General features: G+C 36.4%; 1 protein-coding gene across 4 annotated transcripts in view; it reads left to right on the top strand.

Moving 5' to 3' along the window:
* The window catches only part of ICA1L (islet cell autoantigen 1 like), an 89,505-nt gene that overhangs the window by 30,514 nt on the left and 39,566 nt on the right, over nt 1–19,425 (top strand). For all 4 annotated transcript variants that reach the window (XM_042949768.1, XM_042949770.1, XM_042949769.1 and 1 more), the window contains exons 5-10: nt 1,119–1,242; nt 1,796–1,994; nt 4,392–4,517; nt 5,876–5,974; nt 7,238–7,323; nt 9,537–9,580. In XM_042949768.1, the coding sequence (XP_042805702.1) occupies nt 1,119–1,242; nt 1,796–1,994; nt 4,392–4,517; nt 5,876–5,974; nt 7,238–7,323; nt 9,537–9,580 (678 nt within the window). The remainder of the gene's footprint in view (nt 1–1,118; nt 1,243–1,795; nt 1,995–4,391; nt 4,518–5,875; nt 5,975–7,237; nt 7,324–9,536; nt 9,581–19,425) is intronic.

Genomic DNA, 19,425 nt, shown 5'->3' with positions numbered 1-19,425 from the left:
AGCGGGCTGCCACCTCAGAGGTGCTGAGAGACTTCCCTTGCAGTTTGTTTTGTGAGGTGTTTTTCTTTTTTTTTTTTTTTTTCTTAAGTAGGCTCTTTGCCCATCATGGGGCTTGAACTTACAACCCTAAGTCAAGAGTCGCATGCTCCACCCAGTCAGCCAGCCACGCACCCCTTTCCCTTTCAGTTTTTAACTTCAGTTTTTCCATCAGTAAACCAGGGTGAAATTAGGCATGACATTTGTCATTTTTCACTTTAAGCTAATAATTTGAATACTTTATGGGTTCCCCATTTATTAGTCTTACTGTGTGTGATTAGAGGGTCACACTTCCAAAACTTTGTGGTCAAAGACCACTTTTTTGCTTTGTGTTTTACTTTCAATTTGTTGTAAACTGACACTTCTATAAAATACAATGAAAGTGAATTTCAACACAAATGAAATTAAAGAAGACACACAAAATATAAGCACACTTTATTATTAGATTCAGCAGATGTAAAATACTCATCAAATTAGTAAGCTTCTAAACAGTTTCTTCGTTTCGGTACTTGTTACAGGCTGTTAACAAATGACTGTGGACTGGAATTGGTCAGTGGACAACACTGAGTAGTGATGTTCTACATGACTGACAAATTTTATGGTTTCAGCAATAAAACCATGGATGTCTGTGGGCCTGGGATACTGAGCATAGATACTGAAACCAGGGTGGGAGTCAAGATTAAGTTTAAATAGAAAACAAAGACTTTGTTAGAGACAGTGATCCTAAAATACATGTCTGCACATTTGAAAATGCATTTGTGGTTTTGTCATTTTGGAATCTTTTCTTTCCCCCTCCTTGCTTCCCAAAGCAAGGTCCATGAATTCACTATATCAAAACCATCTGGAGTACTTGTGGGTAAGGGGAAGCAGATCCTCAGACCTGTAAAATCAGAATCTCTGGAAATAGACCCTGGGAATATGCATTTTTTTTTCTTTTTGGGAATATGCATTTTTAAAATAAGTCTCTCTTCTTCCCTCAAGTAATTCTTATGTATAGAGAATTATTGCTGTGAGAATTTTAGCTGTGTGTCTTTAACAAATGATGAAAGAAAACAGTTAACTGTATTGTAATTTTTTCCTAGTCATATCAGAGGAAGAAAATGAACTAGGGCTCTTTTTAAAGTTTCAAGCAGAACGGGATACAACACAAGCTGGTAAAATGATGGATGCTACTGGCAAGGCACTCTGTTCTTCAGCCAAGCAAAGGTTTACAGTTTTGCATCATCCTCAATCTGTAGTCTTTATGACAGTTTTGATCTGTGTACCTAAAATTGCATATTTATAAAGGTTACTGATCATTCCAGTAGAGGGTTCAAAGAGAAATACAGCATGTAATTGTTTCGATGCCTCTTACTTATTTGGTTTTAAAATAATTACTTAAAAATTGACATTCTGGTTGCTTAATTCCTACAAATAGGCTTTAAGCCTATATTTAAACTCCTTAATGTGGTTTAATGTAACAGAGGCACATGCATATAAAAATATGTATATTTTAATTGTTTTATTGCTTTTTTGGATATTATGTTATTTAGGAGTACATTAGAACTTTTCTTCTTTATAGGTGGAAGGGATTTTTTTCTACTTATTTATTTTGAACTTATTATCACTTTACAGATTTTTAACATAAAGATACTTACTGCAAAGAATCTCCAACAGTTACTAAATACAGCCAAAATATATGGTTGTTTTAAACCTTTGTTTTTGTTTTGTTTTGTTTATGGGATGTACATCCCTCTGATTTTTACCTCTCTGCCATTAGATTGGCCCTATATACTCCTCTTTCTCGTCTTAAGCAAGAAGTAGCAACATTCAGTCAAAGGGCAGTATCTGATACCTTGATGACAATTAATCGGATGGAGCAAGCACGCACAGAATACAGAGGAGCTCTGCTGTGGATGAAAGACGTATCCCAAGAACTGGACCCAGACACCCTAAAACAAATGGAAAAGTTCCGAAAAGTATGAAAATGCATCCTTTCCTTTTCTTGGTACACAAATCTATTGAATTTACACGGAATAATTTAATCAAGATCCTAAAATATCAGGCTGTTTTTGAAAAATGTTATAAAATCTTGGTTACTTGGAGATCTTTGAAGTACAAAAGGTTGTTACACTTTTTTTTAATCTTTAAGTGACATCCCGACCCCATCAACCTTTTCTATTATTTTTTTTTTAATCCCTTTCACAATATAAATGTTGCTTCCCTGGACTTTTGGGATTTGTTTGCAGGAGAGAAAGAGTTTATTAGTGAGGAAAAAATAAATAATTTAAGTAAAAATTCAGGTAAATTGATTATTATAAGAAAAAGTGATTATCAGATTTTTATTCTACTACAGTACATAGTTTGACCACAAACTTTTTTTTAAAGTTTATTTGTTTTCAAAGAGAGAGAAAGAGGGAGTACATGGAGGAGGGGCAGAAAGAGAGACAATTCCAGCCAGGCTCTACATTGTCAGTGTGGAACCAGACACAGGGCTCAAACTCGTGAACTGAGCCGAACTCATGACCTGAGCCGAAACCAAGAGCCAGATGCTTAACCGACTGAGCCACCCAGGCTCCCCTTGACCACAGACTTTTAAAGTAACTGTATGGACTTATGTTTTTGCTAAATAAACTACTATTTATTTATTAAAAACATTTTTTTTAATGTTTATTTATTTTTGAGAGACAGAGCATGAGTGGGAGAGGGGCAGAGAGAGAGAGGGAGACCCAGAATCCAAAGCAGGCTCCAGGCTCTGAGCTGTCAGCACAGAGCCCAAAGTGGGACTTGAACTCAGGAGTGGTGAGATCATGACCTGAGCCCAAGTCAGACACTCAACCAACTGAGCCACCCAGGCGCCCCTAAATAAACTAGTTTTGAATTGTATCCCCCAAGTTCACCATACATGAATACTAAAATTCATTCAGTCCTTCATTTCATAAATATTTAGAGTACATGTAATACAAATCATATTTAATATTGATGGAAACTTTATACCAGCTGCATAAACCACAGCAACCTGTTATCTTTCCCCTTTATAATCTTAGAATACAATCCAAGAGAGTTGTTGAACAACATTCTGAATGCACTAATGTCACTGAACTATATATTTTTAAATGATTAAGTTTATGTTACCTGAATTTCACCTAAATTTTATTATTTATTATTGTTTTTTAAATTTATTTTTGAGAAAGAGACAGAGTACTAGTGGGGGAGGGACAGAGAGAGAAGGAGATACAGAACCTGAAGAAGGCTCCAGGCTCTGAGCTGTCAGCACACAGCCTGACACAGGGCTCGAACTCGTGAACCACGAGATCATAACCTGAGCCGAAGTCGGATGCTCAATCGACTGAGCCACCCAGGCGCCCCACACCTAAATTAAAAAAAAAAAAAGTGCATTCTAAACTTATCTGGACCCAAATAGTTCTGCACAGTCTGGTCCCTGATGCCTGTGCAGCCACATCTTGTACTTTCTAGACTCTAGCCCTTTCCATGCCCCAGGAAGGAATATGGTCTAGCCTATTCCATATTGTCCTGCAAGCTTGTTAAGCTCTTCACCTCCCACACCCAGGACTTTTGTCCTTGCTTTTCTCTGAGCCTGGAATGCTCTCCTCAGAATCTTAGCATGGCCTGCTTATCATTTTTCTGTCCCATTTCAAACATCTTGCATGAGCTCACCAAAGGCTTCCCTAATCATCTTACCCAAAAGTAGTCATTTCTTTTCACTTATATGTTATCTTTGCAACATGAGATGCTCTTATATATTTGTTTACTGCTGCTTTTTCCTGTGCCTCCTCACTCAGAAATGATGGGAAAGAACATTGTTTTTTTCACACACAATATCCCAGTGCCTGGCACATAATAGATACCTTATAAATATTTGTTGAATGAATAAATTAGTATGTTTACATTTGAATACTCATGCTACTTGATGACATGTGATTTACCTTATGTATAAGAAATATGATAGGCATTTATTTTAATTTATAAATGTATCTCCATGATTCAGAGTTATTATTAATGCTTCTCAACACTTTAACTGTTTCATTTCCATGTGTTCTTCTATTAGCTAAATATTACCTATCAGTAGTTTTGGATGTTTCTTTTTATTTGGAGTCTGTAGGGGTCTTTCTTCTTAACTATGCACTTTCCATTTATCATTGCATACTTTCTCAGCACAAAGATACCTGCTGGAAAGAATCTCCTTCAGTTACTAAAAATAGCCAAAATCTTTACCAGTAATCGTGAAATAATAATACAAGGAGAGGGAATTAATCTTCTTTATTTCATGTGTCTGAAAATATGTACCATGAACCCTTATGGTATATTTATACCTGTATTATCAGTAATAATAATAAATATTATTGTGGTTGCAGGTACAGATCCAAGTGAGAAATAGCAAAGCTTCTTTCGACAAGTTAAAGATGGATGTTTGTCAGAAAGTGGATTTACTTGGAGCTAGTCGCTGCAATATGTTATCTCATTCACTCACTACCTACCAGGTACCCACCTCCATGGTCAGCATGTCCTTGCAGTAAACGATGAGTGGTGAGGTTCCTTTTTAAAAGTTGTCTAACGGATATAAAAAATTGCATAATTAATCAAATTCCTTTGACTTTGAAAATTGACCTACTGAGGTTATGACAGAGAATCATAGAATTCTAAACTGAAAAAGACCTTAGGGATTGCCTACTCCTGTATCTTCACATTATTCCCCTTGGGGTCCTAGGAGAGATTTAGGGGCCGTCTAGGTTTGAGTGGAAGTGTTGAGGCAGCGTTCACAGCCTGCCTGGTTCCCCAGAGCTACTCCATTTTGAACTTCTACATACAGTTTCATTTGAAGCAAAGATGCTGGGGCCCAAAAGTGTAAAACTTTCCTGTCATAGCTGAGGAAAGTGAAACCCTATGAGAATTAAAGTAAACGGCAATGTTGGCCTTGAAAACCTGTGTTCTCATGCTAGGCCGTGCGTTCTTTTCATTCTGCACTTTCATATCAGCAGTCTCTCACTTGTGCTTCTGTTATCCCAGATCACACATAAATGGCACACAGTGAATAAGTCAGATGTTAATTAGTAGCAGGTACCGATATTAACTTGTATTTTTAAATGGCAAAATAGAATGAACTGTATTTACTTAAGAATAATAAACTAAGGGGAATGGACATTCACTGCTGCTTGTAGGAAATCTTCCTGATTCAGTGCAGTACTGTGGATGGAATTCAGTAGTCAAGAAAGGATGCAATTGAAAATAAAAGTATCTGGCAATCCATGTAGCATATGCCTGAAAAGCAACAGCTGTTAGTTCAGTTCTCTTTTATTATCTCTGCTCAGCCCTCTCACTTTGAATAGGAACTCTGAAGCAGCAAGGAAGATGTCCAGTTACTTGAATTAGCTGAAGAACACTTTTTTTTTTTTCGGTGAGTCTCTTGAGCCCTCAATGAAAGACTAGTTTAGTGGTGCATATTATTTTTCTCCAATTAATAAAGGCTTATATGTGCTTACCAACACAAAGATTTATACATATACCCTTAATACAGATACAGTCTTTTGTGCTCTTAACATTTCTCTTTTGGACTCTTCCAAAGGTGTTCTAATCCACTAGTATTACTCTCCAGCTGATTCCAGTGTACTTTCCAGTGCTGTATACAGATAGGTGTGTGTGTGTATGTGTGTGTATGCTGATACAGTTGCCAGTTCTTATGCAGAATTACTATTTACATTGCTTTCTTGTTCCCCAAACTTGGAAGTTGATTTTACTTCCTACTGCTTGTTATTCAGCAACCATTCATCTACTACACTAGTGAGGAAAAATAGCAGTGAAAAAAATCGTAACCGTAGTGACAACCTTTCTTTTTCTGCAGAGGACGCTGCTTGGATTCTGGGAGAAAACAGCTCAATTGATGTCCCAGATCCATGGGGCCAGTACTGGCTTTCATCTATATGATTTTGTAGCTCTCAAGGTACATTTGTTTCCATGTTCCTTTGTTAGGTATATTATACTTCATTTAGATAACACTGAAACTATTTTGTGCTAAGCCTAATTTTGAATTTACAAAACATGGGAAACATTTTTCTACACTCCTTCAGCCAGTTATTTTTCTGCACTTCCCTGATTCCAAGTGCTACCAGAAACACTAAACAAATACGTGAGAATATTGCTTGTGGGCTCAAGATATTGGGGTGGGGAGAGAAAGAGGGAGCAAGAGAAAAGAAAATCAAAGTGTAAACGAGGTAAGAAAAAGCCAAGGAAAAGAAAAACTTAAGAGGAACAAGTGATGGAAAATGGTTGTTGGTTTTCAAAAACAACCAGAGTACCTACCCAACAATTTTAGAAGTTAAAGAAAAATTTCCTTGCTTTACTTTTACACTCATGTCATAGATGTAATTCATGATGCAAAAATAATGGGTGACTGCAGCTGAAGAGACTACTGTATTATATTAGATCAGCTCTTTCTGTAATACCTACATGTAAAAGGTACTCTTGGGCTTTGATTATAATGCTTTTAACATTTGTATATCTTTCTGTCAACCTTTGCATATGGCTTATCCAGCAGAGTCACACTATGGTAATCATTTAATTCTGGTAGGTTGGGTTTCAGTGCCTTTGACCTTATCACTCTGTATTGTTTTCAATAGAGCTTGAAAATGTTATTGTTGAGATTGCTCAAGCTAGATGTAGTATCTATGATGGATTGACCTCTTGCAGCTGTATATTCCTGGGGCTTGGTGTAGATATTTAAGTCATGTTCTGACATAGCATCTTCCAGTCTAATAGATACCCTTGAATTAGTCGTTATGTTTTTGTTGTGTGTATGTTTTTTTTCTTTACTTTTTCTATATTAATGCTTCACTGGATAGCATACTATGTTTTTAGGCAAATTTAACATGTAATTTCTGTTCAGATGAAGTTGAAAATCTTCAGCTGTATTTAAAGCATTGCAGTAGAAGTTAGTAACACAGTGTAAGTCTTCTTTGGCATATCACAAACTTGTGAAGCTTGTTGCTAGCCCATGTTATAGTCTGTGTGGTTGTCATTGGCAGCCAGGATAAATGGGGACCCAGGGCCCAGGTCAAATTGCATTATCATACATTTCCCATATCTCTCACTCCTACTTCAGAACTATCCCTATTTTATGTTGTTCTTTAGAATTTTTATTCTCATCTCATTTGCACAAAGAGAGAAACAGATTCCATCTACTTAACATTGAATTTCTTATCCTTAGCAACTACAAGACACTCCAAGCAAGCTTACTGAAGACCACAAAGAAGAACAAATAGACAACAGTTCTCTCACTGAAAACCTCAATAAGTAAGCAGGCAGAAGTATGGGGTTATGGAAGTCCTAGATACTGTTATATGATATATTTGGAAAGAGTTATTTCTTTTCCAATCTATTGAATATTTATTTCTGTGTCATTTTTCCAGTTAATATTTTTAAAGTTTTTTTTTTTATAAGTAAGCTCTGCACCCAATGTGGGGCTTGACCTCATGACCCTGATATCAAGAATTGGGTGCTCTACCCACTAAGCCTGCCAGGCACCCCATTTTCCAATTAATATTAAACATTTGTTTTAAAGCCTTATCTACCCCCTCCCCATTTTTAACATGGTAGGCAAAGTTGATGATAGGAGTACAGAACAGATTAGGGTGATAACTCCAAATTCTGTATTTGGGGAGACTGAGCTTTTTATTAAGAACCTCTGCCTAGTGAAACCCAGAAGGGGCAACTTGAAACAGAAAGGGACAGGTACCAGCAGCTATGAAACAGAAGCTATTGAAAATCTGTCTCCAAAGCAACACAAATGGGACTGGGTCTGGTTACCTGGAAATGGGGGGCTCTTGCTGTGCACATCCTTCATTTTGCCTATTTCCCTTTTATTACATCTTACCTTTGTTTACTTCTCATTTGAAGTAGATTGCACTGAGTGTAATAACAAACCCAGAAATAAGACCAGAACAGTGACAAACCGTATATTGTTGAGTGGAAGGTGATCCAGAATATAAGCATTTCCTTCTTTTCTTTATGGGGAAATCCAAACAAATTTTTTTGCCTAATTTGAATATATAAACAATTTAGGATGTAGATTAAATAAATATCAAATGTATAGTTATAGATGAAACTTATTACTTATACACTGATATTTAAAATCATGTTACATTAAATATATTAATTTAGTAAACTTTTTCCATTATCACATTTCATCAAAGTTTTATTCACAATCCTCTCATGCATATTCACCATTCTGAAAGCTTCCTTTTGAGTTAACAGATTCCAAAGCTTTTTACCTTCTCTTCCATCCAAGTTATTTAAAGAATCATGCACATATACGGTCATTGGAAATTTTGTTCCAAGTCATTAGTATATATTTTCTCTATTTGTGCGTGTGTGTTTTTTGCAAATAAATACCATATAGGTTTCCCTTGCTATCTGAGAGTGTTCCAATGAAACTTTTCATAAGCCAATACAGTGTGAGGCAAGGAAGCAATTACCATTAATTTTTGTGGAAAATGTTTTGAGTATTCTTAGATCCAAAAAATAACCTTTCTTAGGTTTATCTGACACCCTAGGGCACATCTTGCTAAGCTATACCCAAAATAAATGGAGATGAAGCACAGATGCACACACAGTTCGTAGTGGCTTAATACTGAGATGCTGAGTGTAGTTCCCAGGGAAGGAGCTTGGTGGTGCTACTGTTGCTGCTCAGGGTGCACACTGCCTCTGTGAGGGCTCCCTGCAGAATAAACACTTAATGCTATTTTTGCTTTTTGCCTTTTTTGTAAAAGCAAAAATCCTCTTCAAACTTCTTTCAGTTAGCAAAGACAGGCGCTAACGTAGGTCTTCCAAAGAAGCATAACACAAACTTCCAAAAAGCAGGGGATACCTGTAATGATTTTTAAGGATCTTTAAGGATTTATTAAAAACAACCTTCAATACTAGAATTGTGAGGTTACACCCCAGGAATAATGCCTAAATCTATGTTCAATTTCTTTGTCTGACTTTTCATAATCATCCCAGATGGATGATATAAATATCCAAAATTAGTATTTACCGAGAACATTTTAGGCAAATGTATCTTCTTTTGCAAACATCACTTTCCTGTTCCAAAATAGAGTACTACATTTTTTCTGCAGTTCTTCATTCCCTCTATTTAGGTTTCAAGTATTCTTGAGCAAACCCTTCAGTACTTGAAAACTAAACCTTATACTCAGTGACTTCGGTGATAGACGTTCTTTATGATGTATTAACTTAGCACAGTGCCTGTAATACTGAACATGGTGCCTGGTGCTTCATCAGCACTCAGTATATGTTGTTAAAAGAATAATGGATGGAGGATTATTTTCATGGTCTATGTAGATCTAGAGAAGTGACATTTGCCTCAGATTTTAGGAGATCTATCTACTGGACAACTATTTTATATGTCATCTCAGTTAAAAACATTTTTTTAACCATATAAAACTGTAGAATATGAATCCCAAGTGTGTTTTAACCAAATTCTTTGCATTTTTTGGTTTTTACTTTAGGTTAGTTTTGTCAGATGAGGAAGTGAGCTTGGGAAGTAAACCAGGTAAGATGGTAAATTCATTAAAATATGAAATGACCACATTTTAAATGTCAAAACAGCTTGTCACAACCTTTTAAAACAGATTGTATTAATATCCATTCAATTAGAAAACATATTAAGTCATTTTATAAGTCTCTTCTGTACACTTTTGAGTTAGCTTCTTTTCCTCAGCTTTATTGAGTTATAATTGATGTATACCACTGTGTAAGTTTAAGGTGTATAGTGTGATTTGATAGATGGATGTATTTGAAATGATTATCACAATAAAATTAAAACATCCATCACCTCACATAATTACTATATATCTTGTGGAGGCAAGAACATACAACATTTATTTTCTTAGCAACTGTCAAGTATATTGTTAACTATAGTCCCCATGCTGTATTTTAGATCCCCAGAACTTAATTTTATAGCTGGAAGTTTGTACCCTTTGACCAAATTTCCCCATTTTCTCCACCTCCTAGACCTTAGTAACCACCAGTCTGTTCTGAGTTTGACTTTTTAAGATCTCACATTTAAGTGAGATCATACAGTATTTGTCTTTCTCTAGCTTACTTCACTTAGCATAATGCCCTCCAGGTTCATCCATGTTATTGCAAATGCTAGGATTTCCTTATATTTTAAGACTAAATAACATTCAATTATATTCTATTATATATGTACATGTATAACATTTTCTTTATCCATTTATCTGTGATGGCCACTTAGGTTGTTTCCATGTCTTGGCTGTTGTAAATAATACTGCATTGAACATGGGGGTGCAGATACCTCTTCAAGATAGTAATTTCATTTCCTTTGTATATATAGCCAGATGTGGAGTTGCTGGAACATATAGTATTTCTGTTTTTAACTTCCTGAGAAACTTCCATACTGCTTTCTATAGTGGCTACACCAATTTACATTCCCACCAACAGTGCACATCCTTTTTTCCACATCCTGTCCAACACTTGTTACCTCTTGTCTTTTTGATGACTGCCATTCTAAAAAGTGTGAGGTGAGGGGCGCCTGGGTGGCGCAGTCGGTTAAGCGTCCGACTTCAGCCAGGTCACGATCTCGCGGTCTGTGAGTTCGAGCCCCGCGTCAGGCTCTGGGCTGATGGCTCGGAGCCTGGAGCCTGTTTCCGATTCTGTGTCTCCCTCTCTCTCTGCCCCTCCCCCGTTCATGCTCTGTCTCTCTCTGTCCCAAAAATAAATTTAAAAAGTTGAAAAAAAATTAAAAAAAAAAAAAAAGTGTGAGGTGATATTTCAATGTGGTTTGATTTGTATTTGCCTGATGAGTGAATAGTGTTGTTGAGCACCTTTTCATGTATGGTTGGCCATGTATATGTCTTCTTCTTTGGTTGTAAAAATGTGTATCTAGGTTCTTTGCCCATTTTTTAAACAGACTGTTACTGTTTGTTTATTTTTGCTATTGAGTTTGAATTCCTTACATGTTTTGGATAGGAGCCCCTTATCAGATACATGGTTTGCAAATATTTTACTCATTCTGTAGGCAAATGTGATTGGGTTTTTGAATGTTGATTGTTTTGTTATGGTTATTTTTTGTGTTTTTGCTGTGCAGAAGATTTTTAGTTTGATATCATCTTTATTTTTGCTTTTGTTTCTTGTGCTTTTGGTGTCATTTGCAAAAAATCATTGCCAGCACTAATGTCACAATGTTTTTCCCTAGTTTTTTTTTTATATATTTTTAATTGAAAGATAGTTGACATACATTAGTTTCAAGTATACAACACAGTGATTTGACAATTATGTCCATTACAAAATGTTCACCATGTTAAGTGTAGTCACCTTCTGTCATCATACAAAGTTATTATAATATTATCTACTGTATTCCCTGTGCTGTACTTTCCATCCTTGTGACTTAGCTGTTTTATCACTAGAAGTGTGTACCCCTTAATCCCTGCTATCTATGTTGCCTATGCCTCCACCCCACTCTGCTCTGGTGGCCACTTGTTCTCTGTATTTATGTGTCTCTTTTTATTGTTGTTTGTTTTGTTTTGCTTTTTTTTTTTTTTTTAGATTGCACATATAAGGGAAATCATATGGTATTTATATTTCTCTGTCTGACTTGTTTCACTTAGAATAATACCTTCTAGGCCCATGTATTGTCATGAATGGCAAGATTTCATTCTTTTTTATGGCTGAGAAATATTCCATTCTGTATGCTTATGTGAAATAATATCCTATTTTAAGCTGATAAGAACTTCAATACCATATAGAAACTCTATGCATTTCTCTCCCTCACCTTTTAGGTTACTAATATTATAATTTCCATCTTTTTCATTGTGTATCTAATAACAAATTATTATAGTTATAGTTATTTTTAAGGTTTATTTTTGACTTTTAAACTAGAGTTGAAAGGGGCACCTGGGTGGCTGGTCGGTTAAGTGTCTGACTTCCGCTCAGGTCATGATCTCTTGGTCCGTGAGTTCGAACCCCATGTCGGCTCTGTGCTGGCAGCTCAGAGCCTGGAGCCTGCTTTGGATTCTGTCTCCCTCTCTCTGCCCCTCCCCTACTTACACTTGTGCGTGCACACGTGCTCTCCCTTCTCTCAAAAATAAATAGACATTAAAAAAAAAAACCAAAACAACTAGAGTAGAAAGTGATTTATGCACCAGTATTCCAATATTATAGAATGTGCCTTTGATTATATATTTACCCTTTCCAACAAGTTGTATACGTCATGCAGTTTTACGGGGTTTATTTAACATCCTCTCATTTCAGCTTGTAGACTATCCTTAGCCTTCCTTGTAGGGGAGGTCTAGTGGTGATGAACTTTCTCAGCTTCCATTTCTTTGGGAAGGGCTTTATCTCTCTTTCATTTCTGAAAGAGAGCTTTGCTGGGTATAGTGTGCTTTGCTGAGTTTTTTCTTTCAGTATTTTGAATATATCCTACCGCTCTCTCCTGACCTATAGTTTTCCCTCAAAATCTGCTTACAGTCTTATAGGGGCTCCCTCATATATGACAAGTCACTTTTCTCTTGTTACTTTCAAAATTCTATCTTTGACTTTTGACAACATAATTATAATGGTTTGTTGTCTCTGACTAGGTGAAGCTGCTGTTCATGCTGAGGTGGGGGTGGCCCACTGGCTCTATTGTGTGTTTAAGCGGTGCTGTTGGCTGGTAGGGCTGTGCTCTGAGGTCAGGCAGGGTCACTAAGCAGGGTTTCACAGTCATCTCTGGTCAGGCAAGGTTACTGGGTATGCTCCTTGGCCAAATGGTGCCACTGCCCAGTCTCTTCATTCAGGCAGGGTTGCAGGCAGGGCTTCATGGTCTGATGTGGCCTCAGCCTGTGCTTTGTGATTAGGCAGAACTGCAGAGGCTCAGTTCTAAATAAGGCAGAATGGTGGCTGTGCTCTGCTGTTGGGCAAGATTGCTAGCCATGCTTCCTAGCTGGGCGGGCCTCATGCTGTACTCCATTGGGCAGGGCTTGAGGCTCTGCTTCACAGAGGGTATGGTCACTGACTGGTCTCCCTGCCTGGGTGAGACTGCAGGCTGTACTCAACAATTGGGCATAGCCATCAGCTGGGCTCCAGTGCCAAGCAGAGCTATAGACTGGAGTTTGCTGCTAAGCAGTGCTGTAAGCTGGGCCGTGATGTTCCCCAGGGTTACCATTAGAGCTTGCTAGTGAGGTAGGCTGCAGGTTATGCTTCCAGCTTGGGGGGTGTTGCTGACTTGCTTCTCTGGGTGGGTGGGTGATAGGATATGCCCTGCAACTTCCCAGGGTCTCATTGCAGGCTTCCTGGTCATGTGGGACTGGAGGCTATGCTCAGCAGTGAGTTAGCTTTCTAGGAGTACCTAATCAGAGGGTCTACTTGTTTTCTTAAGGGAATTTTTAATTTCTCTAAGATAAGGACTTCTAATGTAGACGTTTATTTCATAGTTGTATAATTAAGTTTCAAGCTCTTCCTCACATTTAAATTCATACTTTCTTTTTTTTATAAATACATGTTATATATACAATCATATATATTCAATCAGTGTGGCTTTGGAGCCAGAATAATCAGGGTTTGAGTGCCGGCTTTTTAAAACAAGTCATTTATACCTCATTTTTCTCATCTGAAACAGGAGTCATATACTCCTACCTTACAGAGACATTAGGGCTAGAGATAATATTTATAAACTACATAGCACAGGATAGGTGACAGTAAATATGAGAGGCATTTTTTTTTTTTTTTTATAAAGTAGGCTACATGCCCAGCACAGAACCCAATGCAGGGCTTGAACTCATGACCCCAAGATCAAGACCTGAGCTGAGACCAAGAGTTTGATACTTAACTGACTGAGCCACCCAGGTGCCCCATGTGAGAGGCATTTTTAAGTGTACACGTAAATACAGATCGTACTGAAAAACAATTTAAGAAGCCATAATAATTATGGAATTCTATATTTAACATAGCTTCAAATGTATGTTCCAAAAGTTAGCTACTTCTGTATACATAATCCAGTACCCAGGTAGAGAACATTTTTTTTAAAGTTCCAAATGAAATATAATGGATATTGGTGTAGTTTTAACATTCATTTGTAGCATTATTTAATCTTTTAAAACCTGCTGTATCAGTAGTTATATCCACTTTTTAATTCCAAATGTTTATTTGTTCCTTTTCTTTTTTTCTTAATTAATTTTGCTAAAGGTTTATTTATTCTTTCAACAAATCAACTTTTGGTTTTGTTAATCCTGTCTATTGAATCTTTGTTTCTGTTTCATTAATTTTAGTTCTTTATTATTTTCTTTTATTATTTTTTTTTGTGTTTTAAGGCTAAAATTTCCCTTTTTCTGTATCCCACAAGTTTTTTTTAAAAAAACCTTATGAGGTATATTTTATATATCATAAAACTCATTCAGTTGTACACTTCAGTAATTTTTAGTTACTACTGAGTGTTTTAACCATCTCTATAAGTCAGTTTTAGAACCTTTTCATCCTCTCATTAATAAGATCCCTCACATTCATTTGCTGTAATACCCATTTTCATTCCTAGTCAACAACTAATCTACTTTCTCTCTGTATAAACTTGCCTTTTGTGGACATTTCATATTACTAGAATCATGTAATATGTATTTGACTTTTTTCACTTCATGTAACACTCTTGAAGTTCATCGCTGACGTAATTTGTGTTGGTATTTCCTTTTTATTGCTTAATCTATCGTATGGATGTCCATAAACTTTGATATATGGTATTTTCATTATAATTTGATTTAAATTGTTTTAAACTTTTCCTAATACCTTCTGTGATCTATGGCCATGAGTGATTTTAAGCTGTGTTTCTGAAATTGCCAAATTAAGGAGATATTGAAATTATTTTTTTTGTCATTGATTTAAAACAAAACTTTTGTTTATTTTCAAGAGAGAGAGAGAGCGAGCACAAGCAGGGGAGGGCAGAAAGAGGGAGACACAGAATCCGAAGCAGGCTCCAGGCTGTGAGCTATCCACACAGAGCCTAACATGGGGCTTGAACCCATGAACCGCGAGATCATGACCTAAGCCAAAGTTGGTCCCTTAACCGACTGTACCACCCAGGCACCCCGTCATTGATTTTTAACTTAATTTCATTATGGTCAGAGAATGTATCTTTGTGATACTGATTCTTTGAATTATTGGGACGCTCTCTATAGCCTAAAAAGTAGCCAGTTGTTCTAATTATCCCATGTGGTTGAGAAGAATATGTGTTCTCTAACTGTTGAATGCAGAAGCCTGTGTGTCTATTACACCAAGCTTATTATTTGTGCTTCTCTAAGTCTTTTATATCTTTACTAATTTTTAATTTATTTGATGTATCAATAATTGGGAAATGTGTTTTGAAATCCCTGCTATTGAAGTGGATTTTCATTCTCTCTGTAGTTTTTCATTTTTTATATTTTGAGGATTTTGAAGTGATGGTTGCATATAAATTTCGAATTCTTATATCTGTTCAGTGAATTAATCTGTTATCAATATAATGACCCTTTCTGTCCTAATAAGACTTCTTGGCTTAAAGTTTCCTCTGTAAGACATTAGCTTAGCTTAACTAGTTTATATTTTTGTTAGTACTTGTTTTCTTCTATATATTTTGCTAAATAACCCTGAGTTCCTTACACCTTTCTTTTGATTTTGTTTTTCTTTTGATTACTTTGGTTGATTTAATTTTTTCTATTTTCTTTTGAGTTTTTCAAACTGAGCATCAAATTTTATAAGAGTGTAGTACAGATATTACTGCCTTGTCCTTAGATGTATTCCTCCCTTTAAGCTCACTATACATCAGCAACACTATTCATGTTGTGTATAGGAGACATTTATATTTCATTTATCTTTTTGAAAAATGCCCTTGATAATAGTTGAAGATGTCAAAATCTTAGGCTTTTTGTTTTTGTTTGGTTATTGGTTTTGTTTTTGTTTCTGGTGTCTGTTTTTACTAGGTTGCAAATGAGGTACAGGTGTATTATGTGAGAAACTGGCTCCTGAATTAATAATGGGGCATAATTTATCTCAATATACACCTCATACTTGGAGATAGTTTTTAAAAAAAAACACACAATTTTTTTCTGCCTGAAGAGCTTTGGTTTGTAGGGTCTTTTTTTTTTTTTTAACTTGTTTTATTTTTTATTTTTTTAAATTTACATCCAAATTAGTTAGCATATAGTGCAACAATGATTTCAGGAGTAGATTCCTTAGTGCCCCTTACCCATTTAGCCCATCCCCCCTTCCACAACCCCTCCAGTAACCCTCAGTTTGTTCTCTATGAGTCTCTTCTGTTTTGTCCTCCTCCCTGTTTTTATATTATTATTGCTTCTCTTCCCTTATGTTCATTTGTTTTGTCTCTTAAAGTCCTCATGTGAGTGAAGTCATATGATAATTGTCTTTCTCTGACTAATTTTGCTTAGCATAATACCCTCTAGTTCCATCCATGTAGTTGCAAATAGCAAGATTTCATTCTTTTTGATTGCCAAGTAATACTCCATTGTATATATATGCCACATCATCTTTATCCATTCATCCATCGATGGACATTTGGGCTCTTTCCATACTCTGGCTATTGTTGATAGTGCTGCTATAAATATGGGGGTGCATGTGTCCCTTCAAAACAGCACACCTGTATCCCTTGGATAAATGCCTAGTAGTGCAATTGCTGGGTCGTAGGGTAGTTCTATTTTTAGTTTTTTGAGGAACCTCCATACTGTTTTCCAGAGTCACTGCACCAACTTGCATTCCCATTTAATTTTTTTAAAATGTTTATTTATTTTTGAGAGAGAAAGAGAGAGCGCATGCAGAGAGAGGGAGACAGAGAATCCCATGCAGGCTCTGGCTTTTGGCACAGAGCCCAATGCAGGGCTTGAACTCATGAAACCATGAGATCGTTACTGAGCCAAAATCAGGAGTTGAACACTTAACTTATTGAGCCCCTGGTTTTTAACATTCAAAAAAACCCCTTAAGAGTATGCTCTCTCTTTTTTTTTTTTTTCAACGTTTTTTATTTATTTTTGGGACAGAGAGAGACAGAGCATGAACAGGGGAGGGGCAGAGAGAGAGGGAGACACAGAATCGGAAACAGGCTCCAGGCTCCGAGCCATCAGCCCAGAGCCTGACGCAGGGCTCGAACTCACGGACCGCGAGATCGTGACCTGGCTGAAGTCGGACGCTTAACCGACTGCGCCACCCAGGCGCCCGGAGTATGCTCTCTTTTAGCACATATGTTTGATCTTTTTCTTGGTATGAAATCACTACTACTCTCACTTTGTTATAGGTGAGGAATGTGGAGAAGCTGCTTACACATAAAGTGAATATCTGTTGTGCAAAAACATGGAAATCAGGCAGAACAAAATATAAAATGGACTTTCAGAGAATGCAGAATTAGACACAGGTCCACCAGGGACGGGATAAGCTTTTGAATGTGAAAACTTTTTTATTAATTGATATATAAATGATACACTAGTTTCAGATTCACAGCATGATTTGATATTTGTATATATTGTGAAATGATCACCACAATAAGTCTAGTTAACTTATGTCACCAGACATAGTTACAAAAATTTTTTCTTGTGATATTTTAAGATTTATTCATTCAGCAACTTTCAAATATGCAATACAGTATTATTTACTAGTTGCCATGCTAGACATTACATCCCTATTATTTATTTATTTATTTTTAAATATTTACTTATTTTGAGAGAGAGAGGGGGAGAGAGAGAGAGAGAGAGAGAGAGAGAGAGAGAGCAAGCATGAATGGGGGAAAGGCGGAGAGAGAGGGAGAGAAAGAATCCCAAGCAGGCTCTGTGCTGTCAGTGCAGAGACTGAAGCAGGGCTCAGTCTCATAATCCATGACATATCCTGAGCCAAAGTCAAGAGTCAGATGTTTAACCTACTGAACCACCCAGGTGCTCCCACTTTAGTCACCTATTTTGCCTACCCACCCCCCCCCCACCCGCCCCCATCCCCTGCCTCTGGCAACCTCCAAATCTGGTCTTTGAGCTTGGTTTTAGTTTGCCTTTTTTTTTTTTTTTAAATAAAATTTTGTAAATGTTCATTTTTGAGAGAAAGAGAGACGTGAGCAGGGGAGGGGCAGAGAGAGAGGGAGACACAGAATTCAAAGCAGGCCTCAAGCTCTGAGCAGTCAGCACAGAGCCGGATGCGGGGCTTGAACTCACGAACTGTGAGATCATGACCTGAGCCAAACACTTAACCAACTGAGCCACCCAGGTGCCCCTGTTCCTTGTTTTTTAAATTCCACAAATAAGTGAGATCATACAGAAAATGTCTTCTCTGTCATATTTAACTTAGTATAATTCCCTCAAGGTCTATCCATGTTGTTGCAAATGGCAAGATTTCATTTTTTTTAAATGGCTGATTAATACTCCAGTGTGTGTGTATGTATATACATACATACATGTACATATATATGTACATATGTACATGTATGTGTGTGTGTATATATCTATATATATATGCATGTATATAGATATATCTCACATTTTCTTTGCCCATTCATCCATTAATGGACACTTAGGTCGTTTCCATATCTTGGTTATTGTAAATAATGCCAAGATGAACATGGGATGCATGTATCTCTTCAAGATAGTTGTTTGTTTGTTTGTTTTCAGATAAATAGCCAGAAGTGGCATTGCTGGATCATATGTGGTTCTGTTTTTAATATGGAGATATTCATACTGTTTTCCTTATAATGGCTATACCAATTTACATGGAATGTGAAAACTTTTAACTTTCAAGGGAACATAGATATAACAAAGGACCTGAATAATTACAATTATTACAATTACATTAAAAAATAATGTGGTCAAATTTATCAATCTTTTCTTTTATTGGATCTTGATTTTTGTCATATGCAAAACTCAGGTTAGAAAAAATCATTGATGCTGTCTTCTAGTATTTGTGTACTTTTATTTTTTACATTTATTTATTTTGTTAATATTTATTTTGAGAGAAAGAGAGAGCAAGCATGAGTGTGGGGAGGGGCAGAGAGAGAGGGAAAGAGAATCCCAAGCAGATTCTGCACTGTCAGCACAGAGCCACGTATGTATAGGTGTATACATACATATACATATAATATGTATATACACATGTTACATACATACACATATACAGTATATATATATATTTATATTTATATATATAAGTTGTATCTATTGTGTTACAGATCTTTCTTAACTTTAGGTGTAGTTACATCCTGATAAACCCATCATAAGTTGAAAATACTGTAAGCTGAACACTGAAACTAATATAGCACTGTATGTTAACTATACTGGAATTAAAATAAAAAATAAATGAAAACATTTTTAAAAATCAAAAAATCAAAAATGTATGTTCTCTTCTATACCAAAAAAAATGTAAGTCAAAATGCATTTAATACGTCGAACA

This window comes from Panthera leo, chromosome C1, assembly GCF_018350215.1.
Source record: "Panthera leo isolate Ple1 chromosome C1, P.leo_Ple1_pat1.1, whole genome shotgun sequence".
Classification (NCBI taxonomy): domain Eukaryota; kingdom Metazoa; phylum Chordata; class Mammalia; order Carnivora; family Felidae; genus Panthera; species Panthera leo.
This window is presented reverse-complemented; position numbering and strand designations above follow the sequence as displayed.